The sequence below is a fragment of the Labeo rohita genome, unplaced genomic scaffold (genome assembly GCF_022985175.1).
Source record: "Labeo rohita strain BAU-BD-2019 unplaced genomic scaffold, IGBB_LRoh.1.0 scaffold_268, whole genome shotgun sequence".
Taxonomy (NCBI): domain Eukaryota; kingdom Metazoa; phylum Chordata; class Actinopteri; order Cypriniformes; family Cyprinidae; genus Labeo; species Labeo rohita.
In genome coordinates this window covers 54,832-82,540 of record NW_026128968.1, presented here as the reverse complement: position 1 = coordinate 82,540, position 27,709 = coordinate 54,832, and the positions used below count along the sequence as shown (strand labels likewise).

Below are 27,709 nucleotides of genomic sequence, written 5' to 3'. Positions count from 1 at the left end.
TCCATTTTCATCAATATGAAAAATGTCAGACTTACCATCACTGTTTGCAATTAAATAACTGACTTCTCCATTTGCCCCTTTATCTGAATCAGAAGCGCTAACAGTGATGAGTGGCGTGCCGCTCTGGGAATTTTCTGTAATGATCGCCCTATATATAGGCTTAGTAAAAACGGGAGCGTTGTCGTTTGCATCAAGCACTGTAATATGAATTTGAACTGTTCCTGATTTAGGTGGTTCTCCACCATCTATTGCGGTTAATATCAGAGACATGTTTTCCTGTTTTTCTCGGTCTAAAGGCTTTTGTAGAATCATTTCAACCTTTTTACTCCCATCGCTCTGACCATGAAGTTTTAAATTAAAATGATCAGTAGGTTGCAGAAAATAGCTTTGTAGGTCATTTGCGCCAATGTCTGCATCTATTGCTTTCTCCAGCATGAATTTTGAACCTACAACTGCTGATTCGCTTATCTCAAATCGTCTCTCATCTCTTTTAAATATAGGAGAATTGTCATTTACGTCTGTAATTTCAGCAGTTACCCTAAACAACTCCATAGGATTATCGAGAATAATCTGTAAATGTAGAGCGCAAGGCGTTGTTTGTCCGCATAGCGCCTCTCGATCTATTCTGTCTTTGATAAGGAGGACTCCTCTTTCTTTATTCAGCTCGATGTATTCAGCGCTGTCTCCTGTATAAATACGCGCTTTGCCCGATTTCAGTCTCTTTAAATCTAAACCCAAATCCTGCGCTATGTTCCCGACTAAAGAGCCTTTCGCCATTTCCTCAGGAATGGAGTAACTGACCTGCCCGAGAGCTGAACTGAGAGAGAGAAACCAAATAAACAGCAGTACTTGCCGCGCCATTGTTCTGTCCGACATTTTGCTCAAGATCGAGTAAACGAAGTCAAGGTGTATCCAATTCAAAGTCTCAACGTGTCCAGGTTCCAAATAAAATTGGCTAATGGAGAATTTCTAGTACAGCATCTAAACATGGATTCATAGCTGACTAATCATCACAGCGTCGATGTCCTCTGTGTTTTCCCCCTGCATGTGCATTATGCAGACGCCTCAGTCTCCTCCTTCTTAAGTGCAGTTGGAGAGGGCGGTATTGCTGGAATTATGCACTCTCAGTCGCATCCCCCTAACAAACAGCGGCACTCTGAGACCATTCTGAGTTACTGCAAAAATATATCTAAATCATATACAAAATGCACATACTCTAGAAATATATATGCAGCGAGAAAACACAAAAAACAAAAACAAAATTACAACCTTAATTTCTACTTGTGTAAAATCACGAAAATATCTAAATTAGCCAAAATATTAAAGTGTAACGAAATCTGTTCAACAATTTCGACTTTGGTTTGAGAATGTGATTTAAAAAGTCCTGTACATAATCAAACAGGCAAAACGACGTATTACCATACATAAACGATGCGAATTTAATAATACAATAAAATACTATAAAATAGTATACACTATAGGACTTCAGCATATAATAAATAGTATTTAATGTTACTGCACATATTTGTGGTGAGGAAAGCAGAAATGAAGGCAACAGATGTTGATTCAGGACCTTGGATAGCGAAACGAATGCAGCATATTCATTCTGAACGCTGATTGCTTATCTACTGCTTGCTGAGAGCTGTTGAATAATAATAATAATAATAATAATAATAATAATAATAATAATAATAATAATAATAATAATTAAAAAAACGTCAATGTTTTATAAACAAGGATATGAAATTCCTGAAAAAGACACGTATCTACAGTATGCATGTTTAGGCGATTTTTCTGAAGGATAAGAGGGGGAAAAATAAAAGGAAGGAATACAGTAACCACCACTAAACAAAACCAGTAATCCTCACCTTATCAGAATCTTCAAAGTTCAGTGTCTCCCTTTGCGCATGCGTTAGTGTCCGTGTTCCACTGGTGTCTAGACTAATGATGCTCTCACTGCAAGGTCTGCCGTATTTCAGATCACTCTTTCTGGAGTCAGTGGTTCTGCAAACCTCATAATTGTACACGTGCTGTAAAGTTCCTGTGCCCCCTACGTCTGCGTAAAGAGGCGGATAATAAGGAATAACTGGAAGATTCGCTCCAGATTTGTAAAACATCCGCTCGCGTCTCCATCTGTAGCATTTGACTGACAGTATGGCAATGATAGACACGATAAAGAGAAATGAAACTACAGCCAAGGCCAAGACCAGATAGAAAGTCAGGTTGTCGTTGTAGTCCTTGTCGTGCGTAAAATCAGTGAACTCCGAGAGCACTTCAGGGAAGCTGTCCGCCACCGCCACGTTAACATTGACTGTAGCTGATCGAGAGGGCTGCCCGTTGTCCTCCACTACAACAGTGAGTCTTTGTTTGACAGCATCTTTATCTGTCACTTGGCGAACAGTTCTTATTTCTCCATTCTGTAAGCCCACTTCAAACAGCGCCCTGTCTGTGGCTTTCTGCAGTTTATATGAGAGCCAGGCATTCTGTCCAGAGTCCACATCAACAGCCACCACTTTAGTCACCAGATAACCCACATCTGCCGAACGAGGCACTATTTCAGCCACCAGAGAAGCACCGGACTGGACCGGATACAGAACTTGAGGCGAGTTGTCATTCTGGTCCTGAATCGTTATTTTCACGCTCACGTTGCTGCTGAGAGGAGGAGAGCCTCCATCTTGCGCTTTTACGCGGAACTGGAAATCTTTGATCTGTTCATAATCGAAAGATCGCACTGCATGTATGACTCCACTATCAGCACTAACAGACACTAAGGAGGAGACGGGCACTCCGTTAACCGAGGAGTCCTCCAGTATGTAAGACACACGGGCATTCTGGTTAAAATCTGCGTCTCTGGCTCTGACTGTGAATATGGAAAGACCCGGTGTGTTGTTTTCTTGAACAGAGGCCTCATATGAGCTCTTGTCAAAGACAGGTGCGTTATCATTCACATCTGATATCTGTAAGGAGAGAGTGACGCTGCTGGAGAGAGAGGGCACGCCCTCATCAGCGCACGTCACACTGATGTTATACTCAGACTCCCGCTCTCGGTCTAAATCACCATCTGTGACTAAACTGAAGAAATTCGTAGTGGTCGTCTTTAAGGCGAACGGATAATTCTCATTAATAAAGCATTGTACTTTACCATTTTCATTGGAATCTAAGTCTTGCGTATTTATAACAGTTACAACAGTACCAGGTTTAGAATTTTCTGATAACATAGCTGACTTTGACATTATATTGATGACTGGCTTATTATCATTGACATCTAAAACGTCGATTACTATCTTACTTGAATCTTTTAGACCGCCACTATCACTCGCTTTAACATTAATCTGATAATGCTTACCTTTTTCGTAGTCTATATTACCAATTATTTTTAGTTCACCATTATGTTTATTTATTTCAAACATTTCAAGAACGTCGTCGTGAGCATTAGTAATTGAATAGACAATTTCAGCATTTGAGCTCTGATCTGCATCAGAGGCTTCAACTGTAATAACAACGGTCGCTTTTGGCGAATTCTCAACAACAGTGGCTTTGTACACAGAATGGGTAAAAACTGGCGCATTGTCATTAGCATCAAGCACTTTAATACGAATTTGTGATGTTCCAGAAAGCTGTGGATCACCTCCATCGACGGCTGTCAACACTAATGCAATATCTTGCTGTTTCTCTCGATCAAGAGGATGTTTTAAGACCATTTCAACTATTTTCCTACCATCTGTCTGACTTTGCAGTTTTAAAGTAAAATGTTCATTTGATGAAAGTGTGTAGCTTTGGATGTTATTCGACCCAACATCATGATCCACGGCTTGCTCAATATCAAATTTCGCTCCATTTAAAGCAGATTCGCTTATTTCAAAATAGGTTTCAGTTTTTTTAAAATAAGGGGCATTGTCATTTATATCAGTTATCTCAACTGCAACGTGGTAAAATTCAATTGGATTTTCTAAAATTATTTGAAAATGTAGGGCGCAAGGCGTTGTCTGTCCGCATAGCGTCTCTCGGTCTATTCTCTCTTTGATAAGGAGGACTCCTCTGTCTTTATTCAGCTCGATGTATTCAGCGCTGTCTCCTGTATAAATACGCGCTTTACCCGATTTCAGTCTCTTTAAATCTAAACCCAAATCCTGCGCTATGTTCCCGACTAAAGAGCCTTTCGCCATTTCCTCAGGAATGGAGTAACTGACCTGCCCGAGAGCTGAACTGAAAGAGAGAAACCAAATAAACAGCAGTACTTGCCGCGCCATTGTTCTGTCCGACATTTTGCAGAAGACCACGGAAGAGAAGATTAATGCAGAAAACAAATAAATCAATCCAAAAAGATCATGTAAAATCCAAAGGGACAAAAACTAAGAAAGTCAATAACTCCAGAAGTACATTAAAAACAGTATCTTCGTGATCTGTCTTCTCTCTTCTCCTCAGACTGTGCTCTCAGCTTGTGTCTCTCTCTAATAATATGGAGATGATAGGGGTGGAACTGCAGCAGATCTGCTCTCTAAACTGACACATTGACCAACAGCGGCACTAAGAGTCCAGTCTGATGAACTACAGAAAATGTTAAATTGATAAACTTTAAATCAGTGGCAGCCATGTCCGAGAAAAACAACTTACTAAAAGTTCAGAAGCGTGAGACCAACAAATACCTATCACATTAAAAATTTATACAAAATAAAATGATTCAAAAAGCTTGTGTGAATAATAACTTACAAGGCTAAATAAATAAACAAACAAATGATTGCGTTTGCTCAAAGTTTTGATTAGGCCTTATCAGCATGAATATTAATCAACAATGCATGCAAAATACCTAAAAAGCATGGATTCACATGACAAATAGCTGATCATGCATTAAATCATGCGTAGCTTAACTTTTTAACCTGAGGATAGAGCAATAACGATGTTGAAGGTCTCAAAAAGATGGCCTGCTGTAAAGACATTTCAGGACCATGGTCAGGAACGCGAACAGCAAAATTGACTTTCTCACTTCATGACAAAGACAACTGAAAGTCAGGACAAGAAAAATGTTATAATCACATGTTATTTAAAAAAAAAAAAAAAATAATAAAAAAAATAATAATAATATAATAAATAAAAAATAAAAGAATAAACAATATATATATATATATATATTTGTACATAGGACATAGAGGTCAAAATCGACAAAGAATTACACGGCTACGCACTATTACTGACCCAAACTACAGAAAACGGATGAAAATACAACAGCAAAGGATCTACGGCATTTTCTGCTAAAATACTTATATTATTACTACTACTACTACTACTACTGCTAATTTCTTAGAATTGCAGAGAATATTTTAGAAAATGAATCAGCGACGGTGTCAGCAGCTCGAGCAAAGATTATCAATTTATTATCAAAACCGTTTTTAAATCTAGATATAAATGAGCTGTAAAAAAAACTCTCACCTGATCGTCACAATCGTCAAAGTTCAGTCTCTCCCTTTGCGCATGCGTGAGTGTCTGTGTTCCGCTGGTGTCCAGACTAATGATGCTCTCACTGCAAGGTCTGCCGTATTTCAGATCACTCTTTCTGGAGTCAGTGGTTCTGCAAACCTCATAATTGTACACGTGCTGTAAAGTTCCTGTGCCCCCTACGTCTGCGTAAAGAGGCGGATAATACGGAATAACTGGAAGATTCGCTCCAGATTTGTAAAACATCCGCTCGCGTCTCCATCTGTAGCATTTGACTGACAGTATGGCAATGATAGACACGATAAAGAGAAACGAAACTACAGCCAAGGCCAAGACCAGATAGAAAGTCAGGTTGTCGTTGTAGTCCTTGTCGTGCGTGAAAGTCAGTGAACTCCGAGAGCACTTCAGGGAAGCTGTCCGCCACCGCCACGTTAACATTGACTGTAGCTGATCGAGAGGGCTGCCCGTTGTCCTCCACTACAACAGTGAGTCTTTGTTTGACAGCATCTTTATCTGTCACTTGGCGTACAGTTCTTATTTCTCCATTCTGTAAGCCCACTTCAAACAGCGCCCTGTCTGTGGCTTTCTGCAGTTTATATGAGAGCCAGGCATTCTGTCCAGAGTCCACATCAACAGCCACCACTTTAGTCACCAGATAACCCACATCTGCCGAACGAGGCACTATTTCAGCCACCACAGAAGCACCTGACTGGACCGGATACAGAACCTGAGGCGCGTTGTCATTCTGGTCCTGAATGATTATTTTCACGCTCACGTTGCTGCTGAGAGGAGGAGAGCCTCCATCCTGCGCTTTTACGCGGAACTGGAAATCTTTGATCTGCTCGTAATCGAAAGATCGTACTGCATGTATGACTCCACTATCAGCACTAACAGATACTAAGGAGGAGACGGGCACTCCGTTAACCGACGAGTCCTCCAGTATGTAAGACACACGGGCATTCTGGTTAAAATCTGCGTCTCTGGCTCTGACTGTGAATATGGAAAGACCCGGTGTGTTGTTTTCTTGAACAGAGGCCTCATATGAGCTCTTGTCAAAGACAGGCGCGTTATCATTCACATCTGATATCTGTAAGGAGAGAGTGACGCTGCTGGAGAGAGAGGGCACGCCCTCATCAGCGCACGTCACACTGATGTTATACTCAGACTCTCTCTCTCGGTCTAAATTACTATCGGTGACTAAACTGTAGAACCCATCGGGAGAAGACTGAATGAGGAATGGAACATTTTCATTTAAGTGACAATTAACTTTGCCGCTTTCATTCGAGTCTACGTCTTGAATGTTTATATTGCTAAAACAGTGCCTGATTTTGAATCCTCTGATATCTGACTTGATTTTGAAATAATACTAATAGTTGGATTATTGTCATTTGTGTCAGTAACATCAACAATTATTTTACACGAGTCAGTATGACCACCTTCATCTCGTGCCTGAACATCAATTTGATAATACTTATTCATTTCGTAATCTATGCCCCCAGTTAGCTTTTACAACACCAGCATCAGGATCTATTTCAAAAATCTCTGCCGCTTTGTCCGCAGTACTTGAAATGGAGAACGATATTTTACCATTTGAACCTTGGTCAGCATCAGAAGCACTAACTGTTGTTAAAACTGTGCCTTTTGGCGAATTTTCAGCAATACTAGTTTTATATACAGACTGTGAACACACAGGGGCGTTATCATTAGCATCTAAAACTGTAATATGTATCTTCATTGTACCAGACATCTGGGGCTCGCCTCCATCAAATGCTGTCAAAAGTAAAGATATATGTTCTTTTTTCTCTCGATCTAAAGGCGTTTGGAGAACCATTTCTACAGCTTTATTTCCATCGGGAAGATTCTGATATTTCAAAACAAAATTATCTGTTGGTTCTAAAGAATAACTCTGCAGACCATTTCGACCGACGTCATGATCAATAGCCCTCTCTAAAAGAAATCTGGCTCCTGATGAAGACATTTCATTTATTTCAAATCTCATCTCACTCTTACTAAACATCGGTGCATTGTCATTTATATCTGTGACCTCAACTGTAACACGGTACAACTGCATAGGATTTTCAAGAATAATCTGAAAATGTAGAGCGCAAGGCGTTGTTTGTCCGCATAGCGCCTCTCGGTCTATTCTCTCTTTGATAAGGAGGACTCCTCTTTCTTTATTCAGCTCGATGTATTCAGCGCTGTCTCCTGTATAAATACGCGCTTTACCCGATTTCAGTCTCTTTAAATCTAAACCCAAATCCTGCGCTATGTTCCCGACTAAAGAGCCTTTCGCCATTTCCTCAGGAATGGAGTAACTGACCTGCCCAAGAGCTGAACTGAGAGAGAGAAACCAAATAAACAGCAGTACTTGCCGCGCCATTGTTCTGTCCGACATTTTTTTTTTTTTTCAGAAGACCACGATAGGAAGATTAAGGCAGAAAGCAAATAAAACAATCCAAAAAGCTTGAGGAAATACTGAGAATATCCAAAGTGAAAAGTTGTGATAAAAAGTTTGTAAATCCTAGAAAATTATAATAAATACAATATCTCCGTGATTTGTCGTCTTCTCTCCTCAGACTGTGCTCTCAGCTTCTGTCTCTCTCTAATAATATGGAGATGATGGGGTGGAACTGCAGCAGATCTGTTCTCTAAACTGACATGTTGACCAACAGCGGCACTATGAGTCCAGTCTGATGAACTACAAAAATGAACACACCTATACTTTTTGTTATTCGTATTATTTCAGTGGTCTAGTGTTTAAAACGAGACAAGTTACAACAAATTATTACAAATTTCAAAATCTAAAACATACACTTTATATAAACATTAAATATATACACTATAAATGTATTATTAATATACATTTGGACTGTAATAAACGTGCGCTTGGTTAGTCTTCAAATATCATGTATGCCTAATTTAAAATATTTTTTTTTCTTAATTAAAGAGAAAAAAAAAAAAAAACTTTTACCAATACAATTTACAAAAAAAGATGTTTAAAATGTAAGAAACGTGAGAAAACTCTAGTTCTCTAAGGGAGAAAAACTGACACTCATAAGGAGGAACTTAAAATATCCCATTGCCAGTATTTCAGCACCATGGCCAGTGAATCAAGATAAATTTTTCTAAACAATGGTTTCATACAAAGAATATCTTACATATATATCATGGTAACAAAGTTGAATCAGCCGACTTAACAATAGACAAATAGACATAATATTTCATAGGCCACAATGTCAAAAATCAGGTTTAGAAAACACAAAATCTCACACACTGTAAATCTCACCTGATCATGAAATCTTGGTTGGTTTGTTTTTCTCTTTGCGCATACGTGAGTGTCTGTGTTCCGCTGGTGTCCAGACTAATGATGCTCTCACTGCAAGGTCTGCCGTATTTCAGATCACTCTTTCTGGAGTCAGTGGTTCTGCAAACCTCATAATTGTACACGTGCTGTAAAGTTCCTGTGCCCCCTACGTCTGCGTAAAGAGGCGGATAATACGGAATAACTGGAAGATTCGCTCCAGATTTGTAAAACATCCGCTCGCGTCTCCATCTGTAGCATTTGACTGACAGTATGGCAATGATAGACACGATAAAGAGAAACGAAACTACAGCCAAAGCCAAGACCAGATAGAAAGTCAGGTTGTCGTTGTAATCCTTGTGCGTAAAGTCGGTGAACTCTGAGAGCACTTCAGGGAAGCTGTCCGCCACCGCCACGTTAACATTGACTGTAGCTGATCGAGAGGGCTGCCCGTTGTCCTCCACTACAACAGTGAGTCTTTGTTTGACAGCATCTTTATCTGTCACTTGGCGTACAGTTCTTATTTCTCCATTCTGTAAGCCCACTTCAAACAGCGCCCTGTCTGTGGCTTTCTGCAGTTTATATGAGAGCCAGGCATTCTGTCCAGAGTCCACATCAACAGCCACCACTTTAGTCACCAGATAACCCACATCAGCCGAACGAGGCACTATTTCAGCCACCACAGAAGCACCTGACTGGACCGGATACAGGGCGTTGTCGTTCTGGTCCTGAATGATTATTTTCACACTCACGTTACTGCTAAGTGGAGGATTTCCTCCGTCCTGCGCTTTTACAACGAAACTAAGCTGTTTAATTTGCTTATAATCAAACGAACGAACTGCGTTTATTATGCCATTTTCGGAGTTTATGGACAGGTACGAGGAAATCGGCACTCCACCAATTTGAGTATTTTCTAAAAAAAATACGACACTCTGGAGTTTTGATTCCAGTCTAAATCTCTCGCAGTTACACTACATATGGACAGCCCTGGTTAGTTATTTTCAAGAATGTAGGTTAAATAGCTACTTCGGTCGAAAATTGGGTGCGTTATCATTGATGTCAGAAACTTTAAGATGTAGTGTTGTTGAGCTGGAGAGTGCAGGTGAACCTGAATCGGTCGCAGTCACTGTTATATTATATTCTGACTGAGTTTCACGGTCAAGAAAGGCATCTGTGATCAAATTATAATAGTTCGAGAGAGATGATTTGATGTTGAATGGGAGGTTTTTATCAATAGAACACATAACCTGTCCGTTTCTCCCAGAGTCTGCGTCTTTTACATGCATTATTGCAATAGTAGTACTTGGAAGCGAATCTTCTGATATAGGGCTCGACAGAGACATCGCGTTTATCGCAGGTGCATTATCATTAGTGTCAGTTACATCAATTTTAAGTTTACTTGTGCTAGTCAGACCGCCTTGGTCTTTAGCCTTAACTCTTATTTCAAACCGTTTATCTTTCTCAAAATCAACATCACCTATAACAGTTATCTGACCTGTATTTCCGTCAATGTTAAAAATGTCTTTAAATTGTTCTTTTATATCAGAAAACGAATAAAGTATTTGTCCGTTTGTACCATTATCTGCATCCGTCGCATTTACAGTGATTAGAAGAGTACCTTTTTCAGCATTTTCCATTACAGACGCCCTATAAACAGTCTGGTTAAACACAGGTGCGTTGTCATTCACATCTAAAACGGTAACATCGATATTAACAGAGCCAGACCTCTGCGGGTTTCCGCCATCTACAGCGATCAGCTTCAGGAATAGATGAGGTTGTTCCTCCCGGTCTAACGCTTTATCAAGAACCATCTCAACGTATTTACTGCCGTCTGGATTTGAGTTTTGTTTAAGAACAAAATAATCATTTCGTGACAGAATATAATTTTGCAAAGAACTCAGTTCTACGTCAGCATCATATGCACTTTCTAAAGCAAAACCCGAACCAATAGCAGCCGATTCACTTATTTCAAAATTAATTTTATTCTTTTCAAACACAGGGGAATTATCGTTAACATCAATGATTTCGACAGTAACCTGGTGCAGCTCCATTGGGTTCTCTAAAATTATCTCGAAGCTGAAGCTGCATGGCGTGATGTCGCCGCAAAGCTGCTCTCGGTCTATTCTCTCACTCACGACTAAAATCCCTTTATCTGTTTTAAGATCAGCCTACTGAGTGCTTTCTCCGTTCACGATACGCGCTCGACCCGTTCGAAGCCTTTTCAAATCGAGCCCCAGATCCTGTGCCACATTACTAATAAGCGAGTTTTTCACCTATTCTTCAGGGATGGAGTAGCGGATTTGAGAGATGGCAAAAGGAATGTAGCACGAGATTAAAAACAATACTTGCCACTGCGGTTGGAAGAAAACAGGCCATCGAGCGCATCCATTTCGATAAAAATCCGTAACAGCCATACTGTTTAGCAAGCAAGTTCACCATTAATATTCCATTATGATGAAGAAGAATATTTCAAGGCAGTATTATATATATAATACTGTTGGGGAAAGCCAACTGAGAGGAGCTGAAATATATACAAAGGAGCACAGACATGTAAAGACAAATGAGTAAAACGTGACAAGCCCTTGTAACATGAAAAACAAGGAGGGATGAATTCATGCAAAGTTTCAAAGTTTATCACATTACCATATTACATTAACAACATTAATATTAATAGTAATTATAATCACAATCTCACCTCTACCGGCGAATCCAATTCATCCAGCATGTTTTTCTCGCTGGGCGCGCGCTGCACTGTCAGTGTTGAATTAGGATCCACTATCAACACGTTCTGACTTGCAGGTCTGACAAACTTACAGTCACTCCTTCTGGAATCGGTCGTTCTGTAAACCTCATAATTATAGGCGTGCTGCAGAGTTCCTGTGCCAACAGTGTCCGCGTAACGCGGTGGATAATACGGAATAACCGGAAGATTGGATTTGTAATACAGGCGAGAATGCCTCCACCTGTAGATTTTAACAGATATTATGACGACCAAACATGTTATAAAAAGAAATGAGACCGCGGCCAAGGCCAGGACGAGATAAAAAGTCAGGTTATTGTTATATTCCTTGTCGTGCGTAAAGTCAGTGAACTCCGACAGCACTTCAGGGAAGCTGTCCGCCACTGCCACGTTAACATTAACTGTAGCTGATCGAGAGGGCTGCCCGTTGTCCTCCACTACAACAGTGAGTCTTTGTTTGACAGCATCTTTATCTGTCACTTGGCGAACAGTTCTTATTTCTCCATTCTGTAAGCCCACTTCAAACAGCGCCCTGTCTGAGACTTTCTGCAGTTTATATGAGAGCCAGGCATTCTGTCCAGAGTCCACATCAACAGCCACCACTTTAGTCACCAGATAACCGACATCTGCCGAACGAGGCACTATTTCAGCCACCACAGAAGCACCTGACTGGACCGGATACAGAACCTGAGGTGCGTTGTCGTTCTGATCTTGGATGAAAATGTTCACGGTCACGTTGCTACAAAGTGGAGGAGAGCCTCCATCCTGCGCTTTAATTGTTATCTTAATGTTTTTGATCTGTTCATAATCAAAAGAGCGTACTGCCTGTACAACTCCGCTCTCTGCATTAACAGAAACATACGTTCCAACAGGAGACCCGCCCAAGTCACTTTCTTCTAGAATATAAGATATACGAGCATTCTGATTTTCGTCCGGGTCACCAGCTCTGATTGTAAGAATAGAAACACCAGGTGAATTATTCTCTGGCAAGTATGATTTATAAACTCTCTCCTGAAAAACTGGGGCATTATCATTAACATCAGTTACTTTCAAATGAAATGTTTTTCTGCTTGTTAGAGGCGGCTTTCCGGAATCAGTAGCGATGACAGTGATGTTGTACTCCGACAATTTCTCACGATCTAAAATAGCATTTGTGACTAAAGAATAATAATTTCTTAATGTCGACTTTATTGTAAAATCTTCAGACCCCTCGAGAAAACAATTAACTTTGCCATTATCGTCAGTGTCTAAGTCCTTAACATTTATTATTGCAATTGTGGTATCAGGTGGAGCATTTTCAGATACTGTGCTCGAGAAAGACATTGTATTAATGACAGGTGCATTATCGTTTACATCAATGACCTCCAATGCAATTTTACTCGAATCAGTTAATCCACCCTGATCCCTAGCCTCGACTGTAAGTTCAAATTTAGTATCTTTTTCATGATCAATTTCTCCAACAACAGAAACAATGCCAGTGTCGCTGTCAATGTTGAATAACTGCGCAGCGGTTCCTTTTTGTTTGTAGAAATTGTACGTTATTCGCCCATAAGAACCAGCGTCTGCATCTGTGGCATTAACGGTAATAATGTAAGTGCCCTTTGGTGCATTTTCCATCACAGATGCCCTATAAACTGTCTGGTTAAACACAGGTGCGTTGTCATTCGCGTCTAAAACAGTAACCTTTATATTAACAGAGCCAGACCTCTGTGGGTTTCCGCCATCTACAGCGATCAGCTTTAGAGACAGATGAGGATGCTCCTCCCGGTCTAACGCTTTCTGTAAAACCATTTCTGCGTATTTACTGCCATCTGGACTCGAATGTTGCTTTAAAACAAAATGATTATTTGGCGATAAAATGTAATTCTGCAGTGAGTTCACACCTACATCGTGATCATCTGCGCTTTCCAATAAAAAAGCGTGAACCCAGCGTTGCAGACTCGCTAATTTCGAATATTAATTCTTTGTTCTGAAAGGACGGCGCGTGATCATTTTCATCCAATATTTCAACAGTAACTGGGTGTAGCTCCATTGGGTTCTCAAGAATGATCTCGAAACTAAAGCTGCATGGCGTGACGTCGCCGCAAAGCTGTTCTCGGTCTATTCTCTCACTCACGACTAGAATCCCTTTGTCTGTTTTAAGATCAGCATACTGTGTGCTTTCTCCGGTCACGATACGCGCTCTACCAGTTCGAAGCCTTTTCAAATCAAGCCCCAGATCTTGTGCTACATTACCTATGAGCGAACCTTTCTTCATCTCCTCCGGAATCGAATATCGTATCTGTCCTCTTGCAGTGTTAATATAACAAGAAACAAACATCGATAACAGCCACATCATTTTCCATCGCCAAGACCGACGACCCCACTGAGCCATAATCACAAGATTAAAAAAATTGTAAATCCAATCAAATAAAAAGTTGAGGTGTAGTCCAAGATGTTGTACTGAACAATAATGCAATGAAAAATGTATTGCAAACCTCGCGCACACAACCCTGAATAAAAATGTAGAGGCAGCCTTGCCCTCATCTGCCACAATGCAAGAAAATGGGGAGGGGTGAAGACTGCTGAATGACGAAGCACACCGTAAAATGTTTTACTGATTAACAGCGGCCCTTGCTGTTCAAATTGAGTCAAAGCAAAGGAGGAAATCTGTCACCAATTTAATGAGATCCTTATATATGGACATATAGAGGAAAAGAATAGAGTGAGGCTATCTTTTCAGCACCATGGACAGTGTCACAACACAGGACGTTTAAATGTGACTTTTAGCTGTAATTCACAACATTGCAGACTACTAGTGTATAATATATTTTGAAAGCTATGTTTAGAAAAAAAAAATAAATAAAATAAAATCACATTGTGCAGACTCACCAGTGTGCTGCCCGCTTCAGTGCAATCGATGCTGCGTTTCTCCTTTGGAATTGTTTCAGTTCCACTCGTGTCAACACTCATCAGACTTTGACTGACGGGTCCGAAATACTTAACATCACTTTTCCTGGAGTCTGTGGTTCTGTAAATTTCATAATTATGCACGTGCTGCAAACGTTCCTGTGCCAACAGTGTCTGCATAACGCGGCGGATAGTACGGAATAACAGGGAGATTTGACTGATAATACAAACGAGATTGCCTCCACCTGTAGATTTTAACAGATATTATGACGACTAGACACGTTATGAAAAGAAATGAGACTGCAGCCAAGGCCAAGACTAGATAAAAAGTCAGGTTGTTGTTGTATTCCTTGTCATGCGTGAAGTCAGTGAACTCCGAGAGTACTTCAGGGAAGCTGTCTGCCACCGCCACGTTAACACTGACTGTAGCTGATCGAGAGGGCTGCCCGTTGTCCTCCACTACAACAGTGAGTCTTTGTTTGACAGCATCTTTATCTGTCACCTGGCGTACAGTTCTTATTTCTCCATTCTGTAAGCCCACTTCAAACAGAGCCCTGTCTGTGGCTTTCTGCAGTTTATATGAGAGCCAGGCATTCTGTCCAGAGTCCACATCAACAGCCACCACTTTAGTCACCAGATAACCCACATCAGCCGAACGTGGCACTATTTCAGCCACTACAGAAGCACCTGACTGGACCGGATACAGAACCTGAGGCGCGTTGTCATTCTGGTCTTGAACGTTAATGATAACTGAAGCATTTGAACCGAGAGGTGGAGACCCTCCATCTTGCGCTCTTACGTGTATTTTAAACACTTTCATCTGTTCATAATCGAAAGATCGTACCGCATGGACAATTCCATTGTCTGCGTTAACGGAGAAGTACGATGAGACCGGAGAACCATTTACATCTGTATCTATCAGATAATACGCGATACGTGCATTTTGCCCTGCGTCAGGGTCTGTTGCTTGAAGAGCCAGCAGAGAAACGCCTGGAGAGTTATTCTCTAATACATAGGTTTTATACTCACGCTGACTAAAAGCTGGAGCATTGTCATTGATATCAGTAATATCTAGAGAAATAGTTCTTTTACTGAATAATGAGGGGCTGCCTTCGTCTGACGCAACTAACGTTAGGTTAAAACTGGAAACTTTTTCTCGATCTAGTGGTGCGTCGGTGACCAAAGTGTAATACTTACGCGGTGATTGTTTAATTGTGAAGGGAGAATTTTGTTCTAAACTTAAGCGGACCTGTCCATTTTTTCCGGAGTCTAAATCCTGGACGCTTATTAAAGCTACAACTGTGCCAGGTGGAGAATCCTCTTGTATTTTACCCGAGAATGATGTCATTGTTATAACCGGGCTGTTGTCATTAACATCTACAACATCTACGACTAATTTACTTGCGCCGGTTAGACCCCACGGATCTTTAGCCTGCAAATTAAGTTCATATTGCTGAACAGTTTCATAGTTTAAATGACCAGTGAGTGTTATATCACCAGTGGCTGCATTGATTTGGAATAGGTGCGTTGCGTCCTCACCTATATGAGTAAATGAATATGTTACATTGCCATTGTAACCTTTATCTGCATCAGATGCACTTACCTTTATTATCAACATCCCTTTCACTGCGTTTTCAGCTACACTGGCTTTATATATTATTTCAGAAAAAATGGGTGCATTATCATTGGCATCAAGGACAGCAATGACTATTTTAACGGTTCCAGAGCGCGGTGGGTCTCCACCATCAATAGCCGTTAATATAAGTGAATGCTCGCTCTGTTTCTCTCTGTCCAGCACTGACTGCAATACCATTTCTGCATATTTACTGCCGTCTGTGCGACTTTGTTGGTTTAAAGCAAAATTATCAGTAGGTTTCAGACTGTAGCTCTGAAGAGAATTCAAACCAACATCGGGATCAGTCGCTGTGTCTAACAAGAAAATGGTGCCTATAGGCGTGGACTCGCTAATCTCTAAAATTATTTCTTTCTTAGAAAAAAAGGGTGCATGATCATTTATGTCTTGAATCTCGATTGTAATCGAGAAAATTCCAGAGGGCTTTCTAGCAAAATCTCAAGACCAAAACTACATGGAGATTTTTGTCCGCAGAGCTGTTCTCTGTCTATTCTCTCTTTTACCACCAACTGTCCTTTGTTATGGTTCAGCTCGACATATTGTCTACTATCATCAATAACAAGACGCGCACGACCACTAACCAACCTTTTTACATCCAAACCGAGATCCTTCGCCACATCTCCGACAAACAATCCTGGTCTCATTTCCTCCGGAATCGAATAACGAATTTGCCCGGTCACTGTGCTCAGCACGAGTAGAAGGAAAATGGAGAATCCTGCTTGCCATTTTATACACCTCCTCAGTTGGAATCCTTTATTATCCTGCATCTTGCCAATGTAGTAATCCAAGCAAAATACAGTCATACACGTCCAGTTTTCAAATATTCGGGCATTTAAACAAATTTCCGAATCTTTCTAATGTACAAACAACAGCTCGACGTCTTTTCTCTAGCCCGTTTGACGCAATCCCTTTTGTACGCAGGTCTTTTGCTCACTATCGTCTCCCTGGGCAACAGCACCTCTCACAGTCAATAAGCAGCACAACAGCAGTGCTGGATTGTTTAGCTTAAGTGAAGACAGACAGTGAGCTACACTTTCAGGAAGAAAGGTATAAAAGCTGTCACTGTGTGGTACCTTTTTAAAAAGTGACAGCTTTTATAGCTTTATTTTGTTCTGTCCGTTGTCAATGCTGGATAGACACTCTAACAGAAATCTATCATTGTGATGAGCTCAGTGCAGGAATGGAGACATGAAATCAAATTACAATGCAGAATTAGATAAAGAGAATGCAACCAGAAATTACGAATAACAGCTTATCATCAACCAATAACACCATTTATTCTATGGTAGCCTTTAATTAGTCTAACAAGATTTTAAGTGCATCTAGTCCTGTACATTATATTAAAACCTCTTATTTCATCAAAAATAATGGAGTGTATAAGATCAAGTCAGACGTGATTCTACTAAGTAGATGGCCTACATTTGAAAGAATAAAAATCAGAGGAGAGTGCTCTGCAAAAAAGACCAGACACACTTAGCAACAAAAATCAATCATACATACATACATACATAAATTCACTGTACAATAAGGTTGAATCTGTCAACATTAGTTTGTGTATTAGGCATCATGAACTAGCATTTATTAATCTTGGTGTGTGTGTAGGTGTGTGTGTACCTGGTATTTATCACATTATGGGGAACATTTTTTTAGGTCCCCATGAGGAAACAGGCTTTTAAATCATGCAGAATGATGTTTTTTTTTTTTTTTTTTTTTTTGACAAAGTAAAAGAATGCACAGTCTCCTGTGATGGGTAGGTGTAGGGTAGGTGTAGGGCGATAGAAAATACGTTTTGTACAGTATAAAAACCATTACACCTATGGAATGTCCTCATAAAACATGGAAACACAATGTGTGTGTGTATATTATATATATATATATATATATATATATATATATATATATATATATATAAAGAGAGAGAGAAAGATGAACACACACATATACATATATTGGGGAGACTGGGATGGTTGTAACATGGGTAATGACACTTTCAAATTCTCAAATAAGGAGCTACAAATCACCTAATTAACTTTACACATTTTCAGTTTAGTCCTTGTTCCACATGTGAGGAAGTAGAGCCTTGTGGCAGACACAACAGATTTTAAAGGAGAACAATAATTTTGAGGTAAAAAAAGAAACTTTTTATACTTCATTTATATACTTCATTTAGTCCCTGCTTTGTAGTTAAACTCAAAGTTAAATTATGTCTATTGTGTGTCTGCATAGATATTTTTTCATCCAAGTTGTTAGTGCTAATGTTTTTGGATGTTTGTCCCCTTTTTTTTGGGTCATAATCCTCGTTGCATAATGTTACATCTCATCCTAGTGGATACTGTAGAATTACATCTCACCCTAGGGTATGTTAACTAACCCAGACTATGGGGTGAACTGAAACATTTCACTCCTCATGTTTGAAACTAAACCATGCGTTTTCTGTTTGTGTTGAAAATATAACAGCTAGTTTGAATCACATTTTGAATGCACTAACTTAAAAGAACTCTGGGATACAGACAGAAATGTAAAAAAAAAAAAATAACTTGTCAGTTTGACAAGTCAGAAAGGAGCTGGTGATGTCATCAATATCATACACTCCATTCACATATTTAATGTTACAGGAGAAGTGGCATGTGAATGTAAGCAACACTGTAGATTTTATGCCAAAAAACTGATTGTCAGGAAAGAAAGTAATTTTTTGCCTAGCAATCACTGTTGTAGATACAATTATTTGACATACATAACCTAAAGTAGCTGTTTAAAGTAGCTGTTAATTTGATACTTTGCATTCATGTTAACTTAAAACCCACATGCTAAAACAGTTTGCTATGTTATGGCTGTTTGGGGTGGGGATAGTGGTAACAGTTCATTAAAAATGTTATAACCAACTCCTTATGATGAGTCCAATTATCCAGTCACATCCTCTATTGAGGCACAGTCATGTCAGGTTTTTGTTGCACATCAAGGGATTTATGTAAAATATGTTTCCATCATATTTTATGCGCATGTTCTTATCGGATAAAAACACTATCCACCTCAAATGAGCACATATGTTTTTTTTTTTTTTTTTTTTGTGCATGTTTAGAATTTATGCGCATCTTGACATTTGCATCCAGCATTTTTTATGTGATATTCCAAAAATTACATAAGAATAGGTAGATGGCAACACAGCTAGTGACTGAATACAGTACACGCACATGGCAATTGTTTTTGTGCTAAATTTAAAGTCCTAAAATGAATACAGTATAATGCTTTTGTCACTTTAAATGGTTCACTTTATAATAAAAAAAAAAAAAAAAAAAAAAAAAAAAAAAAAAAAACCTGATTAGGTTTTTCCATAAATTGGAAGTGTGGTTGTTATTTCAGCAAATTACTTCACACTGTTACATCCATCCCCAGCCTGTGTTACAACTCACCCCAGTAGTGGGGTAGGTTGTATTTGACATTAACTCACATAAGCTGTGATTATGCAGTACACAAGTACCTGATGGTCAAACAAAAAGTGTTACTTTCATTCCCGTTCTTCCCTATATAACGTGTTGCAAGGCAGGGTGTGTTATTGTGCTGGTATGTGGTTTTGGATATGAGCAGCACTTAAGCTGCCGCAGTCATACATACTTGGTGTGATGAGACTGCATTATTCAGAATGTGTGTGTCCCATAAGGCCTAATGCATTTTAATGCTAAAAAAGTAGGCCAGAGTCCAGCATAGTGACACACTGCTGCAGCAGGAGAGGAGAACCAGAGACCTATATAGGGCACCCGCCCCCCAACACACACACACACTCATGCAGTGATGATGCAGTGTCTCTGACACAGTTTCAGTGAACCACCACAAGATGGAGCACAGCACATACTGTATAATAACATTCAGTTACTCCTCATCAGTAAAAACCATGTAGCAGGGATAGAGACATAAAAATTTAAATGACAGTGAGCGAAGAGAGAAAAAGACAGAAAGTGTGCATGGAAGTAATAAGAGCTAACTATATTTTATATAACAATATCAGTATTTAAAATGTCTCTTACCTTAAAGGGAATTGATTAGTTTCCATTCATTAGGTTGGACAGCAGGCCGTGGAGGGAAGAAAGGAGAAAAGAAAACAGTCAACAAAAAAAAAATGTACATTTCCTGAAGAAAATGTGTTTTGTTTAAAGCACTTACATGGTACACAATAATAACACTGATGCTTTCCTTGGCAAACATCATTAAAAAACAAAAACAAAAATGAAGCAAAGCCACACCAGATGGCAAAGATAAATGAGAGAAGAAAAAAATAAATAAATACAGACCAAAGCACACATAAAACAGGCATAAAACGTGGCTTAAACCAGAACTCTCTAACATTAGAATGACATACCAACAGTACAATGGTGTCATCATGATCTCCATTTTGATCAGAACAGCATGCACTGAACAACACAGGTATGTGGGGCATGTGAGGAGACACATTTCTGCCTCTGTCCTTAAATCCTTACAATAGCTTTTCATAAAGTCATCTTTGCCTTGTGTGCAGATGCACAAGCGAGACAATCAGATTGGATTACAAAGCAAAACTGGATTTCACTATGGTCTGTGTATGTTTTAATATTTTGCTTTACATTTTCGCTCTCCCTCATACACACAGAACCCTTCTCACGTGTGCAGAAGTAGGCCTGCCTAAAGCAACAATTGAAACACACATGGATGAACATTTTAAATAGCACACAGTCACTGACTGGAAAATGTACAGCGTTCTGTGGATACAGATCTGCAATAAAGACTCATTACTGTAGCATTTAACTGCATGCATATGTGACCCTGGACCTTAAGTCGCTGGGGTATATTTGTAGCAATAGCCAAAAACACATTGTATGGGTCAAAATTATTGATTTTTCTTTTATGGCAAAAATCATTAGGAAATTAAGTAAAGATCATGTTCCATGAAGATATTTTGTAAAATTCCTACTGTAAATATATGAAAACTTAATTTTTGATTAGCAACATTGTTAAGAACTTTATCTAGACAATTTTAAAGGCGATTTTCTCAATATTTTGATTTGTTTGCACCCTCAGCTATTTTGGCTTTCAGATGATGTATTATTCTCAATTTTGAAAAAAAGAACCCTTATGACTGGTTTTGGGATCCAGGGTCACATATATTACAACTATTGTTAAGCCAAAGGCTGTCATTCAATTAATAAAACACCTTTCCTGAGGTTAAGCAATATACTACCCATCAATAGATCTGCAGCCAACTGAATCCACAATAATGTCAACTAAAAATCCCTAAATGAAGCTTGGAATTAAAATTGGGTGAAATAATTTGGAAATCCATCCCAGTCTCTCTTGTGTAGCCATATTGTGGCATAATGTATACTCACATTAATGTATGGTCCAATTAATTGCGTGATATGTTATATGTTGTAGACGGGCTCAGTGCACAGTCACAAACATCTGGCTGCTCAGAGAAAACATTACTGTTCATTTAGACTATATGCTTAATCATGCAGACTCAGTGAACACCAATTTACATGTGACAAAACTAAATTCTCCTTTATTCTATATAAGAAGCTCAGGCCTTGAGTCTGGAGAGTCATGAAGTTATGGATAGATATTTGAGAATGACTCAAATGCATCTCATTTGTAGGCTCATTTGTAAACTATTTCATGGCAAAGTATCTTAGTGGAAATATAATTTAAATGTTAAATGAAGAAAAACACAAAATACCTGCATTAGACCTTTTTTTTTTTTAACATCATGTTTAACTCTAACCTAGACTATTTTAACCTTTGGTTTAATAAGATTTTATACAAGTAATTTTAAACTTTGCAATATGAATCCCTGCTTTAGAGCAAAAGTGATGATAACACCAACCTGTAACATCAATGTATTACTAACTGAAAGCAAGTATGGCCAGTGTAAGGCTAGACTATACTTTACAGTAGTCCTTCAAATTTGAACACCTTTAAGGTAAAGACCACATTAAAATCTAATGCTACCTAGACTGAAAGATAAGCATATGCACAAACATCCTGACATCAGATAACCTTTCTGAGCAAAGAGAACACAACCAACTCTGATTAAACACAGAACAGCAACTGCTCAATGTTGCAGCACTTCCTTATCTCCCACTTAAGAGATATGCTCTGATTGTGTGCCTTTTGATAAACTAATTTTATAACATAACTCCTTTCCTAGAATTGCAAGTCAATTTACAAAGCACAAATATAACAGCACTTTTCAGAGTAAATGTTAAAATATCCAAACTGTGTATATAGACCTCCAGAGGTTAACATTTATTGGTTAAAAAAAAAACCAAAACAAACAAACAAAAAAAATCTCTGTATAAATAAGTACAAGCGTGGTTCATGTTACAATGATTCAAATGAAATATTTATTATTTGAATTTTAAGATTAAAGTCACCAGTAACAAACTGCATATACAAGGCTGAATTTTACAATAACAGATAAGAAAGGAGACAGCAAGACAAGACAGCATATAAATAAACTCAAACATAAAAATGTATATAAGTACAGAGTACAGAAAGAGAACTGAAGATGAAATCATGATGTGATTCACAGAAATAGAAGAGAGCTCATATGAAAGAATGTAAAGTAAAAGTCCAAGCAAAATTAAATACTATTAATTTCTAAATAAAGTGACTAAGTTGACTCCTTGAAACCACACACACCCACCCACACCCACACCCAGTCAAACTTTTTTGAACAGAAAGATTTTTATTGTTTTTAAAGTAGTCTCTTCTGCTCACCAAGCTTGCATTTATTAGATCCAAAGTACAGCATTAACTTCAAAATTTTGAAATATTTTTACTATTTAAAATAACAGTTTTCTATATTAATATATTTTAAAATGTAATTTACTCCTGTGTTTCCAAAGCTGATTTTTAGCAACACTCCAGTCATACTCACGCGATATTCTATTCATTCTAATATTCTGATTTGAAAAGAAAAAAAAAAAAAAGAAAGAAAGAAAGAAAGAAAGGAAAAGTTGAAAAGAGCTGAGAATTTTTTTTTAGGGTTCTTTGAATAGAGAGTTCAGAAGAACAGCATCTGAAATATAAATCATTTGTAACAATATAAATTTCTTTAGCATCACTTGCCAAATTAAAGTATTAATTATCTATAATTTCTTTCCCAAAGGAAAAAAAAAATAAAAATAAAAACATAATAATAATATTGACTCCAGGCTTTTGAATGGTGTAGTGTGTAATGCAGCTTTTTATTTCACATAAATCCTGATCTTTGGATCTTTCTATTCACACACACACACACACACACACACACACACACACACCTGTTTTAATAATAATAATAATAATAATAATAATAATAACAACAACAACAACAACAATGATAATAATAGTTTCTTGAACAGCAAATGACTAATCAATAAATGAGTAACTGTAGCACTCTCTATTCTAATTCTATTCTTAAAAAAAAAAAAATCCTTGACCCTTTTAAAACTTCCACTATTTGTTTTCTAACTGCTTGTTTTCTTTATAAAAAAAGGCCTCTAACACTATCTTTCTCGATTTCTCTATTCTATCTATTTGCTTTCTTTTTATTTATTATAATTAGCAAAAATAATAATAATAAAAAAAGCACTCACTATTGCTACGTGTACTACATTAGGCTAACTGAGACTTGTCATAGCACTTGCATATCATTGCCCTTTTTTTGATTTAGATTGCTTCCATTGTCCTCATTTGTAAGTCACTTTGAATAAAAGTGTCTGCTAAATGACTAAATGTAAAATGATATCTGAAGGATCATGTGACACTGAAGACTAAATAGCAAAAATGTGTCAAAATTGTACTGTTTTTGTTGTACTTTGGATCAAATAAATGCAGGCTTAATGAGCAGAAGAGACTCCTTTAAAAAACATTAACAATCTTACTGTTCAAAAACTTTTGACTGGTGGTGTACACACACTTTAACAGCAAGACTGTAAAAATGCTACCCTATTTAAGGTGAAAAACAGAATTGGATATTACATGTAATTTTACGGTAGTATGCTGTTTTTGGAGGTGAAAAAGAATGTATAATTTACAGTGAATATCCGTAAATCTATATTCCCAGAATTCCCTACGTTATATTTTACATTTTATTTATTTATTTTTTTAATAACCGTTTCTTAGTTGTTTTTTTCCATATCAGTTGTGTACATTATGATTTATTTTTACATCTAATGTTGTTAAATTAATGTTTATTGCATTATTTCAGTTTCATGTGTGTCCACATGGTGTTTAGTGTTCGAGTATGACACCTTCTATATGTTAGTATTTAAAAGCTGTTTCTGATTACTTTGGTTTATCATGTGACTTTCTCATCACCACCTGCTTTTGGTGGTTATCAGTGTACTACAAAGGTACTAAAATTTCAGTAATTCAAAAGATTGGTATATTAACATTATTGTATTATACCATGGTATAAATACATATATTATGGTATTTAAATGTAAATTTAATTTAAATCCGTAAACCTAAAATGTTGCTACCATTTTTTTTTTTACAGTAAATTTAAAATATACAAATATTTAATGGATTTTTTTAACTGTGTGTACACATAAACATTTAAAACAGATCAACATACAATAAAAATATCTTTTTAGACGTTTTTACAAACTGTGTAAAATAAATCTTGTCACATGCAAAATCAAAGCAGAACAGGACATACAACATAATAGTGAGGGACTCACTGAGGATGTGCATTATAATAATGAACATTTTTTCAGGCTTATCAGTCCTATTTGTTGATAAGGATTTTCTGTGTGATTGTCAGGGTCAAACCATCTGGGTTAGAGTTTATGTGGCACTAAGAGCTTTGCACGTGTGACACTGCAGCCACTCACATGCAACGATGTCCCTCTCTTATTGAGCATGTCCAAATCAACAAAGTCAGAACCAAATCTGAAGTCCCCTTTCCATGAGCCTGTGGTTAAGAATGAGTTATATCGATCATCTTTCTGCAGAGTATTGAAGCGGCTAACGTCAGAGTAGCCAGGTGGCCCATAGGTAGGAGGAAAAACAGGTAAGTTTGCAGTTGAACGGTAGATGTATCGGTATCTACATAATCTCATATAGACCACGGCAATGATGAGCACAAGGAAAAGACTAGACATGCCTGCCAGGGCCATTATTAAATATAAAGTAAGGTCACTGTTTCCATGTGATTCATCTGTGCCACGTGCAAAGAGCTCATCGATGATAGGCAAGCCGTCTTCTATCATAATATTGACAGTTGCAGTTGTAGACAAAGACTCAAGCCCATTATCGCTTACAGAGACTATCAAGGTTTGTTTGATTTCATCATCTTCTGCAAACAGCCTTAGTGTCCTAATTTCCCCACAGTGCAGTCCAATGGTAAACAAATTAGACTTTGTGGCTTTTACAATTCGATAGGACAGCCATGCATTGTGACCTGCATCTGCATCAACCGCAATCACTTTGGTGACCAGATAACCTGCAGGAGCAGCTCGAGGCACAATGTCATGTGCAAGGTACCCATCAAACTGAACTGGGTAAAGAACAACCGGAGCATTGTCGTTCTGATCTGCAATAAAAATCTGGACAGTACACGTGCTAGTGAACGACGGCCTGCCTTCATCACGTGCCATAACTCGAACATGGAAGTGAGTGGACGTTTCGTAATCAAAGGGGTGCAGAGTAAACATCTCACCAGTTTCTGAGTTAATGGAAAGATGAGAGACTGCATCTTCTGAAATAGAATACAGGATTCTAGCATTTTGTCCTTCATCTGCATCATCAGCTCCGACTTTAATAACTGGGGTTCCTTGAGGCTGATTCTCTGAAAATTTGATGCTGTAGTCGCTGTGTCTAAAAATAGGAGGATTATCATTAATGTCTGTGACTGTTATGGCTACAGTTTTACTGCTGAATAAAGGGGGTGTGCCAGCATCCACAGCAGTCACGGTTATGTTATAGTGAGGACACTTTTCCCGGTCTAAAACTCCATCAATCACAAGCATAAAGTAATTCTTTACCTCTGACACAAGTTTAAATGGCACATCACTGGATATTTCACATGTGACCCGTCCACTTGTGCCAGTATCAAGGTCATAAACATGCAGCAATGCCACCATGGTCCCAGGTGAAGCATCTTCTGGCACAGTAGCTGAAATTGATTTAACTGCAATAACAGGTGCATTGTCATTCACATCTATCACATCTATAATGAGTTTACAGTGTGATGACTGTCCGCCCCCATCTTTGGCTTGTACATCCAGCTCGTGAGAACTGGCTTCCTCATAATCCAACTCACCCGTGACCTTCACCTCACCCGTCACATGGTCGACCTTCACAACCCCCCTCGTCTTATCAGGCACGTGACTGAAAGAGTAACTAATTTCCCCGTAAATCCCGCTGTCTAAATCTGTTGCATTCAATTTGACCAACACAGTGCCTCGAACTGAATTTTCCTGTGCTCTGATTTTGTACACACTTTGACCAAACACAGGAACGTTATCATTGGCATCCAACACGTGAATGTGAATTGACGCTGTTCCAGAACGAAAAGGTCGGCCACCATCCACTCCACTTAGAGTCAGAAAGTGATCAGCTTGGTTTTCTCGATCCAAAGGCTTTTTAAGGACCAATTCAGGATATGCATTTCTGTCCACCTGGGTATTCATCTCCAAAGCAAAATATTCATTCTCACTGAGTTGATAATGCTGAACTGAATTAGCTCCTATGTCAGGATCGTGAGCACTTTCAAGTGGAAAACGCCTTCCCAGGACTGTTGACTCCAGTAGTTCCAGCTCAGTCTGACCGTTATCAAATGCTGGACTGTTATCGTTGATGTCCTGAATGTCTAAGAGGAGACTGTACACTTTGAGTGGATTTTCCAGAAGCAGCTGGAATTGTAGGACACACGACACAGACTGTGCACAAAGCTCCTCACGGTCCATTCGCTCGCTCACCAACAGAGAGCCTGTTTCTGTGTTCAGCTCACAAAACTGTCGGCTCCCCTCAGCAACAACTCGAGCATTGCGCCTCACAAGCTCAGTCTCATCTATTCCCAAATCTCTCGCCACATTGCCGATGACAGAGCCTCGCTGCATCTCCTCTGGAACTGAATAACGCACTTCACCGAAAGAACCGCACATGCAAATGAAGCAGAAACAAAGCTGAAGCCAGAAGCTGACCCGAATGCATCTTGACAAACAAATCATGTTGTGAAATATTAATTGCTACATTTAAATGAAAAAGAATAAATATAATGATGATCAAAGCACATTCTGAACAGATCCTCAAATAGCTGGGGCAGAGACTGCACTCTGATGACTGCTCCTGTCGGCTTAAATTTTTATTTTCATCTCTTCCTTTCTCTACACGCCTACAGCATTCCCCTCCCCATCTATCCCTCATCCCTCCCCTCCTCTGCTTGCTGTGTAACACTGATTAAACTGAATCAGGGCACACAGCACAGATGAGATCACTTGCTAAACTGTGTATGACATAAGAGCGTCACCCAGAGACCAAAAGAAAGAGTTACACAAACTTGTGTTGCCATGAACAATCATAACACCACTAGATTCATTTTTTTTTCTTCTTAAAAAAAAAACATAAGAACATAACTGGTTCTGAGATACTAATGTCAAATAAAATAGATCACAATATTTGATATGCTACATATGCTATATATACAGATTATTTATTTATGTATGTATTTGCTGATTCCCTTCTGAAAATTTCT

General features: G+C 38.6%; 4 protein-coding genes and 3 pseudogenes across 4 annotated transcripts; all 7 read right to left on the bottom strand.

The window, feature by feature from the left end:
* LOC127159950 (protocadherin beta-16-like) lies at positions 1-1,663 on the bottom strand (the record flags this gene model as incomplete). Its single annotated transcript, XM_051102637.1, has 1 exon — positions 1-1,663. A coding segment is annotated over exon 1 (876 nt), but the record flags the coding sequence as incomplete, so codon positions are not given.
* Positions 1,664-1,742: 79 nt separating this feature from the next.
* On the bottom strand, positions 1,743-4,444 carry LOC127159955 (protocadherin beta-16-like). The gene has a single exon (XM_051102641.1). It carries the CDS (start codon positions 4,263-4,265, stop codon positions 1,845-1,847), a length of 2,421 nt encoding a protein of 806 aa, XP_050958598.1. The 5' UTR covers positions 4,266-4,444; the 3' UTR covers positions 1,743-1,844.
* Positions 4,445-5,448: 1,004 nt separating this feature from the next.
* Positions 5,449-8,007, bottom strand: LOC127159958 (protocadherin gamma-A5-like; annotated as a pseudogene).
* Positions 8,008-8,715: 708 nt separating this feature from the next.
* On the bottom strand, positions 8,716-10,545 carry LOC127159949 (protocadherin gamma-A2-like). Its single transcript, XM_051102636.1, has 2 exons — positions 10,375-10,545; positions 8,716-9,705 (listed from the first exon to the last, which is right to left on the bottom strand). Exons 1-2 carry the CDS (start codon positions 10,543-10,545, stop codon positions 8,716-8,718), a joined length of 1,161 nt encoding a protein of 386 aa, XP_050958593.1.
* Positions 10,546-11,381: 836 nt separating this feature from the next.
* On the bottom strand, positions 11,382-14,028 carry LOC127159954 (protocadherin gamma-A12-like; annotated as a pseudogene).
* A 161-nt stretch (positions 14,029-14,189) lies between these two features.
* Positions 14,190-17,081, bottom strand: LOC127159952 (protocadherin beta-11-like; annotated as a pseudogene).
* A 6,101-nt stretch (positions 17,082-23,182) lies between these two features.
* On the bottom strand, positions 23,183-27,429 carry LOC127159957 (protocadherin gamma-A12). Its single transcript, XM_051102642.1, has one exon. The coding sequence runs from the start codon at positions 27,183-27,185 to the stop codon at positions 24,792-24,794; it is 2,394 nt and encodes a 797-aa protein (XP_050958599.1). The 5' UTR covers positions 27,186-27,429; the 3' UTR covers positions 23,183-24,791.
* Between the last annotated feature and the right edge of the window lie 280 nt (positions 27,430-27,709).

Excerpts from the sequence above, each read along its gene's own strand:
- LOC127159955 (XM_051102641.1), bottom strand. The coding sequence starts at position 4,265 with ATGTCGGACAGAACAATGGCGCGGCAAGTACTGCTGTTTATTTGGTTT.
- LOC127159949 (XM_051102636.1), bottom strand. The coding sequence starts at position 10,545 with ATGGTTCTTGATAAAGCGTTAGACCGGGAGGAACAACCTCATCTATTC. Across the intron at positions 9,706-10,374 it reads AGACTGTTTATAGGGCGTCT|TGTAACTGCGAGAGATTTAG; the intron begins GTAATGGAAAAT and ends GTCCATATGTAG.
- LOC127159957 (XM_051102642.1), bottom strand. The coding sequence starts at position 27,185 with ATGATTTGTTTGTCAAGATGCATTCGGGTCAGCTTCTGGCTTCAGCTT.